Source organism: Anomaloglossus baeobatrachus, chromosome 2, assembly GCF_048569485.1.
Source record: "Anomaloglossus baeobatrachus isolate aAnoBae1 chromosome 2, aAnoBae1.hap1, whole genome shotgun sequence".
Taxonomy (NCBI): domain Eukaryota; kingdom Metazoa; phylum Chordata; class Amphibia; order Anura; family Aromobatidae; genus Anomaloglossus; species Anomaloglossus baeobatrachus.
The window spans coordinates 519,056,741-519,074,789 of record NC_134354.1 but is presented as its reverse complement, the minus strand read 5'-3'; the positions used below and the strand labels follow the sequence as shown (position 1 = coordinate 519,074,789).

Below are 18,049 nucleotides of genomic sequence, written 5' to 3'. Positions count from 1 at the left end.
TGATTGAGTGATCAAGGGGTTAGTCTTGCAACCCACCCCTTCACAGCTGAGTGCACTTGTATGTGTATATAGTGGGGCAACTAAATGTCTGCACAAGACATTTCGTCTGCACCAATACAAGTATGCACCATATAAGTATGATGCATTGAATTAGGCCAGAGATATTATGATGCACTTGGTCATCTATCATCTGCCATCATCTAATCACCATGTCTATCTTCCCACAGGTATGTCAATTCATGCACTCTACTTTCCCATGAACTGATCTTCACTCCACTTTGCTCTGCTGTGTGTGCTAATACCTGGTATGTCAATTCATGCACTCTACTTTCCCATGAACTGATCTTCACTCCACTTTGCTCTGCTGTGTGTGCTAATACCTGGTATGTCAATTCATGCACTCTACTTTCCCATGAACTGATCTTCACTCCACTTTGCTCTGCTGTGTGTGCTAATACCTGGTATGTCAATTCATGCACTCTACTTTCCCATGAACTGATCTTCACTCCACTTTGCTCTGCTGTGTGTGCTAATACCTGGTATGTCAATTCATGCACTCTACTTTCCCATGAACTGATCTTCACTCCACTTTGCTCTGCTGTGTGTGCTAATACCTGGTATGTCAATTCATGCACTCTACTTTCCCATGAACTGATCTTCACTCCACTTTGCTCTGCTGTGTGTGCTAATACCTGGTATGTCAATTCATGCACTCTACTTTCCCACTATATCTGACCTGTTCTTTCTTTGCTTCAATATCTTCCTGACATCCTCCAGCATCTGTGTGATCTCCCCCCCCCCTGTTTTGCACCCCCCTTTTATGACCTTTGTTTATTTTGCCTATGTTAAGCTGCACCTTTTTTTTTTTTTTTTTTTTTTTTTTTTGATTGAGTGATCAAGGGGTTAGTCTTGCAACCCACCCCTTCACAGCTGAGTGCACTTGTATGTGTATATAGTGGGGCAACTAAATGTCTGCACAAGACATTTCGTCTGCACCAATACAAGTATGCACCATATAAGTATGATGCATTGAATTAGGCCAGAATTGGGCCGGAAGTGACCGGAAGGTAACAGCATACATAGTCACTGTAAACAATGTTTGTGTTTCTATTCACTCTCACCCCTATAATACTTCACTTCTCACTGCCCCCTCTGATCCCTCAAGCCAGTAATGAACTTTACATCTCTCCCTCCATCCTCCCCACCCATCTTACCTTCCCCTCACATATTTTCTTCCACATTTCACCTAGTGTCTCCAGACACACACGTCCATCTCATGGCCTCTCCTGCTCCCACCTACTAACACTCTCACTGCTTCTCCTCAGTGCTGGGGATATTGCTTCAAATCCAGGTCCTCCTCACCACATCCCTATTGTCACTTCAAACCCTCTTCAACAACCTAACACAAATTTCCGCACCCTCTCAAACCTCATACCCATTCACCCAGCCCCCGCTCCCCCAGTCCCACTAACAGGAGCTCTATGGAACGCTCGCTCTGTCTGCAACAAACTATCCTACATTCATGATCTGTTCATCACTAATAAACTCTCCTTCCTCGCCATCACAGAAACCTGGCTCACCCCCTCTGACACAGCCTCTCCTGCTGCACTTTCTTATGGCGGTCTCCAACTCTCTCACACCCCCCGCCCCAGTAACAAGCATGGTGGAGGAGTTGGTTTGCTCCTGTCCGACCAATGCTCCTTTACCCCAATTCCACTACCACCCTCTGTCACGCTCCCCTCTTTTGAGGTGCACTCCGTACGCATCTACGCCCCCTCCAACCTTCAGCTGGCTGTCATTTACCGCCCTCCAGGGCCAGCCACTGCCTTTTTTGACCATTTCACCACCTGGCTACTACATTTCCTTTCCACCGACATCCCCACCATCATCATGGGTGATTTCAATATCCCCATTGACACTTCCCACTCATCTGTCTCCAAACTTCTAACACTCGCTTCCTCCTTCGGCCTCACCCAATGGTCTTCTGCAGCTACTCACAAAGATGGCCACACGCTGGACCTCATCTTCACTCGCCTCTGTTCCCTATCTAACCTCTCTAACTCGCCTCTCCCCCTGTCTGACCACAACCTACTCACATTCTCTTCCCTCTCTTCTCCAAGTATGCAACCCCCCCTCCACAAATTTTCACACCCTCGCAGAAATATCAAACACATTGATTTACACGCCCTTTCTCAGTCCCTTCTCCCCCTCACAGACATTGCATTTCTACATGATGCAGATGCCGCTGCAACTTTATACAACACTACAATCTCTGCAGCTCTCGAATCAGCTGCCCCCCTCACACACACCAAAACCCGCACAATCAACAGGCAACCCTGGCACACAAGGCAGACTAAAGAACTTAGACGGGCTTCCAGAATTGCTGAGCGCAGATGGAAGAGGTCTCATTCCACTGAGCACTTCATTGCATATAAAGAGTCCCTGACCACTTTCAAGTCCACACTCACTGCTGCAAAACAAACCTACTTCTCATCCCTCATATCTTCTTTCTCTCACAACCCTAAACAGCTATTCAACACTTTCAATTCTCTCCTTCGTCCTCCGGCACCACCTCCCTCTCCTCTCATCTCAGCTGAAGACTTTGCCTCTTTCTTCAAGCGGAAGATTGACAACATCAGAGCAAGCTTTGGCCCACAATCACCACAGCCCCTCATCATAGCTACTCAGCCATCTTCCTCCAAATCCAGCTTCTCCACCATGACAGAAAACAATCTCTCCACTCTACTCTCAAGATCACATCTAACCACCTGTGCACTGGACCCGCTCCCATCGCACCTCATCCCCAACATCACCGCAGTCCTCATCCCAGCCCTAACCCATCTCTTCAACCTATCACTAGCAAGTGGTGTAGTCCCTTCATGCTTTAAACATGCCTCTATTACACCCATCCTCAAAAAGCCCTCCCTTGACCCATCCTCTGTGTCAAACTATCGCCCCATATCCCTTCTCCCCTACGCCTCAAAACTACTGGAACAGCATGTCCATCTTGAATTGTCCTCATACCTCTCCTCCTGCTCCCTCTTTGACCGGCTTCAATCTGGCTTCCGACCACATCATTCTACCGAAACTGCCCTAACCAAAGTCACCAATGATCTACTAACCGCCAAAGCCAAGCGACACTACTCTGTCCTCCTCCTCCTGGACCTGTCCTCTGCCTTCGACACAGTAGACCATTCCCTCCTACTACAGATTCTCTCATCTCTGGGCATCACAGACTTGGCCCTATCCTGGATCTCCTCATACCTAACCGACCGAACTTTCAGCGTCTCCCATTCTCACACCACTTCCTCATCTCGCCCCCTATCTGTCGGTGTCCCCCAAGGCTCAGTTCTTGGACCCCTGCTGTTCTCCATCTATACCTTCGGCTTGGGACAGCTCATAGAGTCCCACGGCTTCCAGTATCATCTCTATGCCGATGACACACAGATCTACCTCTCTGGACCTGACATTACCTCCCTACTAACCAAAATTCCACAATGTCTGTCTGCTATTTCATCCTTCTTCTCGGCGCGATTCCTAAAACTTAACATGGACAAAACAGAGTTTATTGTCTTTCCTCCTCCTCACTCATCTCCTCCAACAAGCCTTTCCATCACACTTGATGGTTGCTCACTCTCCCCAGTCTCACAAGCTCGTTGCCTTGGAGTGACCCTCGACTCTGCTCTATCCTTCAAGCCACACATCCAAGCCCTCTTCACCTCATGCCGATTACAACTCAAAAATATCTCCCGGATCCGTGCTTTTCTTAACCAAGAATCTGCAAAAACATTAGTGCATGCCCTCATCATCTCCCGCCTCGACTACTGCAACCTCCTGCTCTCTGGCCTCCCTTCCAACACTCTTGCACCCCTCCAATCTATCCTAAACTCTGCAGCCCGCTTAATCCACCTCTCCCCTCGCTACTCCCCAGCCTCGCCACTCTGCCAATCCCTTCACTGGCTTCCCATCGCCCAACGACTCCAGTTCAAAACATTAACCATGACATACAAAGCCATGCACAACCTGTCTCCTCCCTACATCTGTGACCTAGTCTCCCGGTACCTACCTGCACGCAACCTTAGATCCTCACAAGATCTCCTTCTCTGCTCCTCTCTTATCTCCTCTTCCCACAATCGTGTACAAGATTTCTCCCGTGCATCCCCCATACTCTGGAACGCTCTACCTCAGCACATCAGACTCTCCACGACCGTGGAAAGCTTCAAGAGGAACCTCAAGACCCACCTCTTCCAACAAGCCTACAACCTACAATAGCCTTCAGCCCAGTAGACCACTGCGCAACCAGCTCTGTCCTCACCTATTGTACCATCACCCATTCCCTGTAGACTGTGAGCCCTCGCGGGCAGGGTCCTCTCTCCTCCTATACCAGTCTGTCTTGTACTGTTAATGATTGTTGTACGTATACCCTCTTTCACTTGTAAAGCGCCATGGAATAAATGGCGCTATAATAATAAATAATAATAATAATAATAATAATAATATACAATTTAAATAACAGAATAATTACACATTGTTTTCACAGTAAGCAGGGAAATGTAATTGCTTTAATGCATCCTTTTTTACGTGGACTGGAGTTAATAGGCACTTTCTGAACACAAAATCATTCCTAATCTAAGAGTAACAAAGAAATTCTATAACACAAAAATAAGTAACTCAACAGAACAATCTTGGAAGTATGGCAAAAGCCATTACTATTTTTCTCAGTAAAGGACCATTAACAACAATTTCACAGTAGGGGTTTTAGTGTAAAGGATTTTTTTTTACTGTGCTACATTATCAGACTGAGCTAATCTATTGTTTACACACAAAAATAATGACACGGGTCCTGGACGGCAGCTAGAAAGAAAGAAATGCTAGTTTTAGTCCAGTGTTGCTGGTAGAAATCAGTATTTTTAGCCATAAAATATCACAAACATCAGGTTGAAAGCCACGTGAAATCCGATTCCTGTTATTTTCTATAGGAATTTCCAATTCAACTACTCAGTGAAATGAGAAAAAATGTATCATCTAAATGATTTTAACTTTGATGTTCAATTCTTAAGAAAAAAATTCATATTAAAACCATAGAAGGAAGCAGATCAGGATAAACCACATTAAATGGATCTAAGAAGGTGCAACCTGCAAAGTTAAGGCCGAAAACCAACAATCAGCCTTGAATTTGTTGTTTTCTTTATGTGTATGACTATAAAGATGTAAAAAAAAGTAAAGTATTCTGATACTCCCTGTGCTGGTGTTGAAACATTTTTCAAGCACCGTACGTATTTTTCGGATTATAAGATGCACCTTTCCTCCCAAAAATTTGGGAGGAAACTGAGGAGTGCATCTTAAAATCCGAATGTAGCTTACCTGGGGTGGTGGAGGGGGGTCACAGGAGGCAGGTGCAATGCTGTGCTGCTTTGTGCGGCTCTGTACGGCGGCTGCTCTGTGCGGTAGTCGGCGGCGCTGCTCTGCATGCCAGGCGATGAAGTATGGGCCATTCTGACAATGTCGGCGGTGAGGATTTCAAATAATGGCACCCAGAGTCCACGCGTGCGCAGATGGAGCTCTTGGCTAAAGATCTTATCTGCGCATATGCCACCTCCGGGCTCCATTTCTTTGAAGTCCTCACTGCCGACATCTTCAGAATAGCCCATGCCTCACCGCCCGCCACACAAAGCACATAAAAGAGTCAGCACAGAGCAGAGATAGCACAGAGCAGAGATCGCACAGAGCAGAGATCGCACAGAGCAGAGATAGGCCAGAGCAGAGATAGGACAGAGCAGAGATAGGACAGAGCAGAGATAGGACAAAGCAGAGCCAGGACAGAGCAGAGCCAGGACAGAGCAGTGCCTGCAGCCACAGCACAGCGGTAAGACACCACCGAATATTTTTTTTTTTCTTCCCCTTATTTTTTCCTCTATATTTGGAGAAATTGGAGTCCGTCTTATAATCCGGTGTGTCTTATAAAACGAAAAATACAGTACCTGTGAACCAAGTCTGGCTTTCAGTAGATACCATAGATAAGGTACGTGCACACAAAGTCTCATTTAAGAGGATTCTGCTTGGAGTCTGTCTGAAAAAGCTCCACAAAAGCGCTCCGTAAAATGTGTAGAGCACAGCATTGTGAAAACACCATTGCGGTGCCATTTCCTCTTCTGTCTCTTCTTTTAACCACTTCAGGATTGAGAAATCGTGAACCAGTTAAAAGAATTTACAGTGGGTACGGAAAGTATTTAGACCCCTTCAAATTTTTCACTCTTTGTTTCATTGCAGTCATTTGGTAACTTCAAAAAAGTTCATTTTTCTTCTCATTAATGTACACTCTGCACCCTATCTTGACAGAAAAAAACAGAAATGTGGAAATTTTTGCAAATTTATTAAACAAGAAAAACTGAAATATCCCATGGTCATAAGTATTCAGACCCTTTGCTCAGTATTGAGCAGAGGCACCCTTTTGACCTAGTACAGCCATGATTCTTCCTAGGAATAATGCAACAGTTTTTCACACCTGGATTTGGAGATCCTCTGCCATTCTTCCTTGCAAATCCTCTCCAGTTCCGTCAGGTTGGATGGTGAAAGTTGGTCGACAGCCATTTTCAGGTTTCTCCAGAGATGCTCAATTGGGTTAAGGTCAGGGCTCTGGCTGGGCCAGTCAAGAATAGTCACAGAGTTGTTCTGAAGCCACTCCTTTGTTATTTTAGCTATGTGCTTAGGGTTATTGTCTTGTTGGAAGGTGAACCGTCGGCTAAGTCTGAGGTTAAGAGCATTCTGGAAGAGGTTTTCTTCCAGGATCTCAGCACTTAGCTCCATTCATCTTTTTTTCAATTGCAACCAGTCGTCCTGTCCATGCAGCTGAAAAACACCCCGATAGCATGATGCTGCCACCAACATGTTTCACTATTGAGATTGTATTAGGGAGGTGATGAGTAGTGCCTGGATTTCTCACACATACAGCTTAGAATTATCACCAAAAAGTTCTCTGTCTCATCAGACCAGAGAATCTTATTTCTCATAGTCGTGCGGGTTTCATATGTCTTGCACTAAGGAGAGGCTTCCATCGGGCCACTCTGTCATAAATGTCCGACTGGTGAAGGCCTGAAGTGATCTTGGGATTCTTCTTTATCTCTCTCACCAAGGCTCTCCTCCAATTGCTCAATTTGGCTGGACGGCCAAGTGTAGGAAGCGTTCTGGTGGACCCCAAATTCCTCCATTTAAGGACAATGGAGGCGACTGTGCTCTTAGGAATCTTGAGTACTGCAGAAGTTCTTTGGTAACCTTGGCCAGATCTGTGCCTTGCCACAATTCTGTCTCTGAACTGCTTGGGCAGTTCCTTTGTCTTCATGATTCTCAGCTGGTCTGACATGCACTGTGAGCTGTGAGGTCTTATATAGACAGGTGTGCTCCTTAACAAATCAAGTCGTATCAGTTTAATTTAAAACAGCTGGACTCCAATGAAGGAGTAGAACCATCTCAAGGAGGATCACAAGGAAATGGACAGCATGTGACTTAAATATGAGTGTCTTAGCAAAGGGTCTTAATACTTATGACCATGTAATTTTTCTGTTTTTCTTGTTTAATAAATTTGCAAAAATTTCTACATTTGTTTTTTTCTGTCAAGATGGGGTGCAGAGTGTACATTAATGAAAAAAAAATTGAACTTTTTTGAATTTACCAAATGGCTGCAATGAAACAACGAGTGAAAAATTAAAAAGGGGTCTGAATACTTTCCATACCCACTGTACATACTTTTTTTTGGCGACTTCCACTAGGAAGCCACCTGTTCTCTATGCTTCACAGTATGAAGCACAAGTCTCAAGGAGGCGAAACAGCTGCAAGAATGCTGGTGAAGCCGCTTTAGGAAAAGGAACGCTGGTGGAGCCGTTATAAGAAAAGGAACGCTGGTGGAGCCGCTATAAGAAAAGAAACGCTGGTGGAGCAGCTATAGGAAAAGGAACGCTGGTGGATCCACTTTAGAAAAGGAACACTGGTGGAGCTGCTTTAGGAAAGGGAAGGCTGGTGGAGCCACTTTAGGAAAAGGAACACTGGTGGAGCCGCTTTAGGAAATAGAATGATGGTGGAACTGCTATGGGTAAAGGAACGCTGGTGGAGCCGCTTTAGGAAAAGGAACGCTGGTCGAGCCACTTTAGGAAAGGGAACGCTGGTGTTTTCTTTAAGCAGATTTGCTGTGAGCACATATTGGAAAAATAAGCAAATAAAACAGTTCTGGGGATCATTTGGACCGTCCCATTTAAAGTTGCCCCACTGGTGCGTAGCGTTCAAAAGAAACCAAAAGAACAAATAGCAGATTCTACACATGTTTTGCTCATTTATTCTTCTAGTCTGTTTCATCTGGAAACAAGAATTCATACCGTATTAAAACTGCAAGTGACCTTCACCCGTGCCTGCATTAATCAATAAAATATCAATACTGTATGAATTATGGTTGACCTTTATTTAATTCATATAAAGAGCTGTCTTCTGGCCACTGAAACGGATAATCTTATAATAGGTGCTGCTTCTATGTGTGATAGAAAATAGGGAAAAAAAAAGGTTTTTTTCTGAAATATGCTTCATTAACTTGATTGAAACTATCCTCAAGTAGCTAAAATTACAATTTACATAAATAGTTGTTAGTAATTGCACAACAAAAGGTAAAGTTAATATAAACCCAATGGGGAAAAAATCCCTCACAATCACACAATGGCATGATTTCAACACAATGATAAAAATTACTCCCCTCCAATAAAAAAAACCAAAAAAACCAAAAGGTGAACAACAAACTAGCACCAAATTAATGCTAATTCTTCGGTTCAAACCAAAGCCCACAAAATGTCGATAGGTTGTTTGGCCGACAGCCATTTCTCTCCTGCCCATGTACATGTGCAGTTGGTTCAGTCGAGCGAGCCTGTATTTTCAATGATTTTCAGAGGAGTCACATCTTTCTCTCCCCTGATATCTGTCAAAATATTTTTACATTTAAAACAATTTGATAATAAGGTGAAACATATGGCAGAAAGAGTGACTAAAGCCACATACATGGAGTCCCGATGGAGCCATAAACACGGAGTGCTGCTATACGATGTCTCAGTGTTTTTTGATGGCAGTTTTTGCTATTTGTGTTTTTGACAGATTGCACAGGGACTGTTCACATGTCCGTGATTTTTCACGGACTGAGGGAGCGGTCAATGCAAAATCATTTTATACATGTGATATTGATCTGCGTATCAGATCAAAATCAGGAATACAAGTTTATGGGGCCATGAAAAAAATCATATAGCCCCCTGAAGCCATCTGAGTGTGGTCTGATTTTCACAAACTGCTAGATAGGAAAAAATAAAGATTGTTTTCTTTTGTTTCCAGGTGCGAGAAAATCTGGTGACACGCAGACCAAAGATCAAAAATATCCGTTTTTCTTCTCCGTGAAAAATACTGATATCTGAATGAGCGCCAAACGAAACCATTTCTTTCAGTTACACCGCTGTAGTAATGTTTTTGGTGCATTGCTTACCAAACATCTAGTACTTGGCTAATCTATTCTGAAAACACCAACATATACAGGCAAATAATAAATGACACACACAAAAATAAAAGTCTAAATACTTACAATAGATATCAAAGACAACTTGATCCGACTCCATTATTGTCATGCCATTCGGCATAAAATAAGTCACTACACATGAAAATTGCGCATCAATGTCATTTTTGGTGGACATGTACTGCAGTGAAGATCGGATGCTATGAAGGCCACTTTTGGAGTTTCTCTCTTTAGACCACTCTATAGAAACAACTAAACAAAAAAAATCCTCATTAGTAAAGATACCTTACAGAACATATCCTGAGTGTTTACTTTAGAGAGTTTTTCACATCAAGAACAAAAACAAGTATTTGACCAACAAGTATCATATAGACATGTCAGAAGTTTTGATTGGTGGGTGTTCAGTGACTAAGGGGTACTTTGCACACTACGACATCGCAGCTGCGATGTCGGTGGGGTCAAATCGAAAGTGACGCACATCTGGCGTCGTTGTCGACATTGGAGTATGTGAATCCTTTTTACTACGATTAACGAGCGCAAAAGTGTCGAAATTGTATGATCAATGTAGTGTCGGTCATTTCCATAATGTCGCTGCAGCGACAGGTACGATGTTGTTCCTCGTTCCTGCGGCAGCACACATCGCTGTGTATGAAGCCGCAGGAGCGAGGAACATTTCTTTACCTGCGTCCCGCCTGCAATGAGGAAGGAAGGAGGTGGGCGGGATGTTTACATCCCGCTCATCTCCGCCCCTCCACTTCTATTGGCCGCCTGCCGCGTGTCGTCGCTGTGACGTCGCACAACCCGCCCCCTTAGGAAGGAGGCGGGTCGCCGGCCAGAGCAACGTCGCAGAGCAGGTATGTGCGTGTGAAGCTGCCGTAGCGATAATGTTCGCTACGGCAGCTATCACAAGATATCGCATCTGTGACGGGGCGGGGACTATCGCGCTCGGCATCGGTTCAATCGGCTAGCGATGTCGCAGCGTGCCAAGTACCCCTAGGAACCCCTCTGATCACTAAACTGAGAGGGACAAACTCATTTAAGTGACTAATGCTCGAAGACTGAAGAAAGGTTGAATGCAAGTCTTCAGTCTGGGAGGAGCACAGCTGTTGGTTGAACTATTCTGTGCTTCTATTTTGTTGATCAGTGGGGGTCTCAGCATCCAGATCTCACCAATTTCCTGTTACCCTATGAGTACACTGCCAACTTTACACAGCATAGCTCATTTTTATTCTGGAGCAAACTGTTCTCTTGCCTACCAGATTCCTGGTTGCAGAGGCGCTCAAGCTTTACTGGCAGTTCATACCAGAGTCATCTTCATGTCATTGGCCTGAACTGTAAAATCTCCGATGCTGTAATGAAAGGCAGCTGTGTCTCTGCAGTGTAAGAAGAGCGCACTAATGCTGAAGTGGACCAGATCAGGAGAACAGTACATTTTAGCAGCTTCCAAGTTTCAAACAGCACTTACAAGCTCTAATAGAAAGAACCTGTAAAGAACACACAACTGGACATCACTGCCAGAAGACAGCAATGGCAGGTGACCTAGGCAATGAGCAGTAAACTATAAAACTAAAAATCCCATTGCTTTCGAGAATGGAGAGGAATTTTCATAATAGATTGCAAAGTTTCTTGTTTTTACAAGCACTTTGCAATTTTAACCATTATAGAGCAGGAAATAAACCCTTTATGTTACAAAGGTTACAGCAGGCTGGTGATAAACCGCTGCGTGGACAAAATCAAATCAGAAAACTGAGATTGTATAGAAACAGCAAAGCATATGAAAGTATCTTGAAGTCAAGACACTTCAGAAATTTTGGTAAGAGGTGAAATGTGACAAAACAGTCCATAATGAGGATGACTGCTGTGATAATCATCAACAAGGCTTATGCAGACAAGTTGAATGCCATATGTTATTAAAAGATCAAAAAAATTGGTCTGCACTCAGAAAATGGGTGGTGGTGCAAGTGAAAAATGGGTCTAATCCAAGATAATAAATTCACCGCACTCATAGATTGTGATGCAAAAAATTTTTTCAAATTTATTGAGGCGACTGTGTAGTCATTCGACGTTTCGGCCCCGCCTGGGTCTTCGTCAAGAGTCGCTTAAAGATGGGTGCCTGGGATATGGAAATTTGAGTGGATTGATAGCGTTAGTAGAGAATACCTTGAGGATAAAGGTCCTGGGTTTAGCCAGCGCAGAAGTGCTGTGGCTGGTGATATGGTGTATCGACTCTTGACTAAGACCCAGGCGAGGTCGAAACGTCGAATTACTTCACGGTCTCCTCAATAAATTTGAAACATTTTTTGCGTCACAATCTATGAGTGCAGTGAATTTATTTATTATCATATATTATTAAAAGGCAAAAAGTTTTGCTGCCAAAGTGTCCTGTAGATGTATATATACATGTTTAGTTATTTTCCATATCCTCACTGAGTATTTGTTACAAACAGCCGCTACATACAACACAGGAACAATCTCATTAAGCGTTGTCCTTCTAAGTGTAATTACAGAATCGCGTCAGGATAACTGGATTTTAAGTGACTTGTAAAGAAAGCTCCTGTATGAAAGTGAACTGTGCCGCATCTGTGCGTAATTAAAAAGCAATATAGTGATACTTGTTATCTCGTGTTATTAACTTAGTGCTGCAGGAAGTAATGGGAGAGGAAACGCTAAGAAAACTGGTTACAGACATATCTCAGACCAATTCTAGGTGATGCAAAAACTAATAAATCACTACAAGAAAATGAAATAATGCAGCTGATCTAGATACAAGAAAGGGTTTTTCCAAAAATAAAACTGATTGCTAAGAGGATTTGTGAAAATCATAGATGAATGGAATAAATAAATGTATCCTATATCCCATACATCTAATGACAGCACTAGAAACAATGCTCCTGCACTGCTCACCTTTACTCGTGTGTGTACTATATTCATCTCGTATATCTTCCTTCTCCCCGCCTTCAGACCAAACAAGTTAATCAACAGGTAGTGAGTGCAGCGGCTGTGCTCACTTCCTGTTGATTGTTCATTTAGTCCGAAGGTGGTGGAGAAGGAAGCCGGCGCTGATTGGCCTCGGGGCTCGTGTGACATGACAACCCCATGTGAGCACCAGCACCGCAATCCCATACACTGCTAGCAGGGCACAGATACGGGAGAGGAGTATAGGCGTTATTATTTCACCTGTGGGAAACATGTGGAATCAGAAGGGGTTGTCCTAGTATTGGACAACCCCTTTAATAGTTCCTAGAATTGTATCATATGTACAGTAAGAACAAACATACCTCCGTCAATCGGTAAAAGAACTTGACCGTTTCTGTACCATGTAATGTTGGCATCTGGGTAGCTGTCATTAGCAACACAATCCCCAACCTGTACAAATGACATGTCATGAAAAAACACACTACAAACATAAGGCTTGTTGATTAGGGGATTATTGTATTGAGTTTCACTGTATTTACCTTATTGAGCTTCCCTGTTTCCATAAATGTTGGCTGGTTGAGGATCTCAGGTTTGGATGGTGGCTCTAAAATGATGAGTGTGTAGAGAGTGTTATAAAAGGTTGGGTAAGTAGATACCAGAACAAATACTAAATGGATCCACTTTGATATGTCAGATTTGTTTTACATAAGCAGCGAAGTACATTACAATGCAGATATCTACTCACACAAAGCAGGTTTCTCCAATGTCGATTTACGAGCACGCCGAGTTTCATATTCTCAGCACACTTATTAGAGGAAGGGCACATTGCAAAGCTACAGCACATTTATTTGGAAGGGTGAAAATCGCAGCAAAAAACGACATGCTACAGATGTGGAAAAGCTGTAATGGTTCAAATCCACAGGGAAAAAATAAGCTGCATATGCACGCAACTCCAAATCACTCAATCACTAGAGCGATAAAAAAGCATGGGTTTTTATACCTGAAAAGAGTGCAGAAAAATCTGAACTGGAACATTTTTGAGCTTTTCTTTTTTAACCCCTTCTCTCAAAAGCCATAAGGTTTATTTTTATGTTGTTTTAGCTCTAGCAGAGCCTGTTTTCTGGCGGGATTAGTGGTACTTTTGAATGACACCAAATCATTTTACCAAATAATTTACTGAACAAATTAAAAAAAAAAAGTGCAATTCTACCATAGCTTTTTTAGATTCCTTTATATGCTGTTCAAGGGGTTGTCCACGACTCAGACAACCACTTCTCAATCTGAGCATTTGGCCCCGTTAACCCCTTCAGCCCCGGGGCACTTTCCGTTTTTGCGTTTTTGTTTTTTGCTCCCCTTCTTCCAAGAGCCGTAACTTTTTTATTTTTCCATCAATCTTGCCATATGAGGGCTTGTTTTTTGCGGGACAAGTTGTACTTTTAAATGAAACCATAAGTTTTACCATATGGTGTACTGGAAAACAGCAAAAAAATTCCAAGTGTGGAAAAATTGCAAAAAAAGTGTGATGGCACAATAGTTTTTGGGATGTTTTATTCACGGTGTTCACTATATGGTAAAACTGATGTGTGGGTATGATACCTGAGGTCGGTGCGAGTTTGTAGACACCAAACATGTATAGGTTTACTTGTAACTAAGGGGTTAAAAAAAATTCACAAGTTTGTCCAATAAAAGTGGCGCACGTTTTGCGCCATTTTCCGAAACACGTAGCGTTCTTATTTTTTGGGATCTATGGCTCAGTGACGGCTTATTTTTTGCGTCTCGAGCTGATGTTTCTAATGGTAGCATTTTTGCGCAGATGCTACGTTTTGATCGCCTGTTATTACATTTTGCGTAAAACTTGCGGCGACCAAAAAACGTAATTTTGGCGTTTGGAATTTTTTTGCCACTACGCCGTTTACCAATCAGATTAATTGATTTTATATTTTGATAGATCGGGCATTTCTGAACGCGGCGATACCAAATATGTGTATATTTATTTATTTTTTAACCCTTTAATTTTCAATGGGGGGAAAGGGGGGTGATTTGAACTTTTAGGTTTTTTGTTTTTTTTTTAATTTTTTAAAACTTTTTTTTTACTTTTTTTATTTTATTTTACTAGACCCCCTAGGGGGCTATAGCGATCAGCAATCCGATTGCTGATTGCTATCTGCTGATTACAGCTATACCGCTGTAAACAGCAGAAATAGTCACTTTCTTTCTTCCTCTGCTCCGTGCCGAGGAAGAATGAAAGTGAAACTTCGTAGCACCAGGCGTCATCACATGACCCTGTGCTACGATGGCAACCACCGAACGTCACGTGATCATTCACGTGACGTCCGGAGGGGGCGGCGGTAAGAAAAAAAGATGGCCGCGCGCATATAGATCTCGCTGCCAGACTTTGGCAGCGAGATCTAAGGGGTTAATGTTCCGGGTGGAATGCGATTCCACTCGGAACATGTAGGCACACATGTCAGCTGTTGAAAACAGCTGATATGTGTGCCGATCCACGCCGCCTGCCCGCGGCAGGGGGCGGGGCTTACCGGGACACGATCCATGACGGATATATCCGTCCATGGTCGTGAAGGGGTTAAAATAGAACAGCTTATACTCACTTCCCGTGATGGCGCCGTTTCAGCGGTGTCGGCACTCGCTCTAGTGAGGCTCACGTGACATTGTTATATCACACGAGCCCTGCAACCAATTGCTACCGGCTTCTCTCTGTTTTCAGACATATATGTAACTAATAGGAGGTGAGTGGCAGCTGCAGCTCTCACTGTTGATTACTTCTACGTCAGAGCCCAGCGAGAATGACTTTCGGCACCACTAGAAAGGGAGATGAGCATAAGCTTTTTAATTTTAATGGGAGTCAACATGTCGGATGAGAAGGGTTATCTTAGTATTGGACATCCCCTTTATGTGGACCCTAAGCCACTGTAATGACTTTATATTAGTAGAACAAAGTGGACCGGTCAGCAGTCTGACTGTAACATCTGTGTCATTATCCTATATAGTCTGGAAACAAGTTTACATTAAAAGCGCTAAAACAATATTGGATTATCCTGGTATTGATTACAACCTTCCAAAGGAACTGAAAGTGACAAATGTAGAAGAGAATAAACATACTTAAGGTGTAATAGACATCTTCCAAAGCTTATTAACAACTGTTAATGTCAAGGCAGTCACTTGAGATAGAAACATTAACACAAAGGCAGGAAACTGTTAAATACCATACAATTTCATAGCACTGCCTGAATTACTGTCAGGAAGTATACAGTAACTCCGTTCTGTTCAGCTTGACAAGAACAATAGCCTTTGTGCGTTTGCCTTTCCATTCAGTCATATTTCTTCCCCAAGTACAAATAGGTTTTTACACCGGTAAAACCCCCAACTGAGTATAGTCAAGAAGCAGGCAATACTATGTATGATTACTGCTAAATGCCCTATAATATCCTCTGCATATTCCCAGAAACCTCTAATATGTCTAACAAATGCATGTAATGAAAAATACAGCATTCTGAAATATGTCCTATTCTGTACTGGGAAGAATGATTTTTTCTCCTTCTGGAGCACAATTGCCTCCAAACCTTTGAATTTGTCTTCTTAAACAATGCTGCTCTAACGCAAGGTAAGAAGTCAAAATTGCTGCTAATGACGAGTATGATTCAGAGCTTTCCTGTTGCCTGACAGCAAGGGATGATATAGAACAAAATGTTCCCTTTTTTAATTAGGCTTCCTGGAAACTGTCCCCAGATACAAAATCATAAATTTGGTATAATGGTAGTGTGTACTTACTGAAAACTCTGACTAGCGTTGGCACTTCAAGCACATTGTCCATGGTTATGAGCATGCACACAAATCTCTTCTCATCAGTGATCCTTGCATTGGAGATGGACAAAGTGTAGTCCTCCAAAAGCTCCAAGCGTCCATTGTACTCCGATACATCTTCGAAACTGGTTTTGTTCTTCACAGCGGACCGAGTGGCTACAAACACAACATTTCCATCTGGCTGTTCCTAAGCACAAAACATATGATAAAGCACAGTGCATCAAGCATGATTCAGGAAAGTCAGTACCAATGAAATCATGACTAAAGGCCTTCTGTAAAAGGACATTTATTTTTTTTTTTAAAAAATGTTCCAATGTCAAAGTGACATTTCTGAAGGGGATCTGGGTACTGAGACACCCAATAATCTATAAAATGAAGGGCCAGTGTCTCTTAGATGAATAATGTGCCTCCTCACACCAGATCCCTTTTGAGGATGCAAATCTAGTGGTAAAAGGGCTCTTAGACTTTCTAAGACTCTGAACACTGCTTGCTGTATACTCAGCAAGCTGTCCAGACTCAAAGAAACATAGCTTCTATCTCATTACTATTGTGATCATAGGAGCTTCCCACCAAGTGGATCACCACGGATCCAGACTTCTGATATGTCATGAGAAACTGTCAGTAGGATAAACCCTTCTAAGCCGTCTATATAGACATGTTGGTAATAGAAATGTGAATAAAATGATACAATGATAGCTGCGATACAGTGCTTTATGCCAGAGAATCCTTGTTTTTCTTAATGTGTAACTGAACTGTTAAGATCTATGGGCTGGACACAAATCTCCCTGGGAATCTACCTCCAGAGCTTATTGTAACTTAAAAGTGGCATAACCTGTGTGAGACAGGAAGGATAGGAAAGCATACTGTCAGTTATTACATGTCTCACAGTGGTAATGCCCTCTTTCATTTAAAGGGAACCTATCACCAGATTTTGGCCTTCTAAACTAAAACTAGCACTTTAAGCAGCGCCTGTGCTGCATTCTATAAAGGTGCACTTTACCCCGAGCCCCCAAAAATACCTTCATAAAGTCTCCTGCCCTGTATGTAAGTTGTCTGGTCCAGTCAGATGGTGTCCTAATCTTCACCTCCTGTCCCTCCTTTCGCCCTCCTCCTGTGCTGATTTACATGGATGACGCCTCCGACGCCATTCTTGTAGGCGGGCGAAATCTTGCAATTGCACAGACATATTCCCAGCTTGCGCAGGTGCACTTTGCTCTACCCTATTGCAGGCAGAGCCGAAAACATAGGTACACCTGTGCGAACTGGCTCTAAAATATCAAAGCATCATTTTTTTTCAGCTACCATCTTTCCCCAAAAATAAGACAGTGTCTTATAATATTTTTGGCTCCACGATCTGCGGTAGGGCTTATTTTCAGAGGATGTCTTTTTTTGTATTGTTGTCAGTGATTGGGTCACCTGTTAATGAGTATTCACCCCTTGCCTTGCCCATAATATGTACGTTGCTGTACGTCCCGGATGTTTATAGACACATGCCGGCTAGTTAATGTAATGAGTATTCACTCCTCTTCTCGCTCATAATCCTGCCTACCCCTTTTCTAGCATCAGTGATTGGAACTTGTGCTAATGAAATTATGAATATTCACCCCCTTCCCCGCCCCCCCCACTGCCACCGTCATTTATTGGAACTTGTGTTAATGAATTCAGCGTGTATTTCTATGCAGCTGTTATGCTCAGGTGAGAAGAGCCGCTGGCCAGTGTGAGCATTGTACTGCGATTCTGCAATGAGAGTCTGATTGTATCACTGACACCGCTGGCACA

At 43.0% G+C, this 18,049-nt stretch overlaps 1 protein-coding gene across 2 annotated transcripts in view; it reads right to left on the bottom strand.

Moving 5' to 3' along the window:
- Positions 1 to 18,049, bottom strand: part of ALCAM (activated leukocyte cell adhesion molecule) — a 199,171-nt gene that overhangs the window by 71,975 nt on the left and 109,147 nt on the right. For both annotated transcript variants that reach the window (XM_075336567.1, XM_075336568.1), the window contains exons 3-6: positions 16,238 to 16,457; positions 12,988 to 13,052; positions 12,811 to 12,898; positions 9,602 to 9,784 (exon numbers count right to left, since the gene is read on the bottom strand). In XM_075336567.1, coding sequence (XP_075192682.1) covers positions 9,602 to 9,784; positions 12,811 to 12,898; positions 12,988 to 13,052; positions 16,238 to 16,457 — 556 coding nt within the window. The remainder of the gene's footprint in view (positions 1 to 9,601; positions 9,785 to 12,810; positions 12,899 to 12,987; positions 13,053 to 16,237; positions 16,458 to 18,049) is intronic.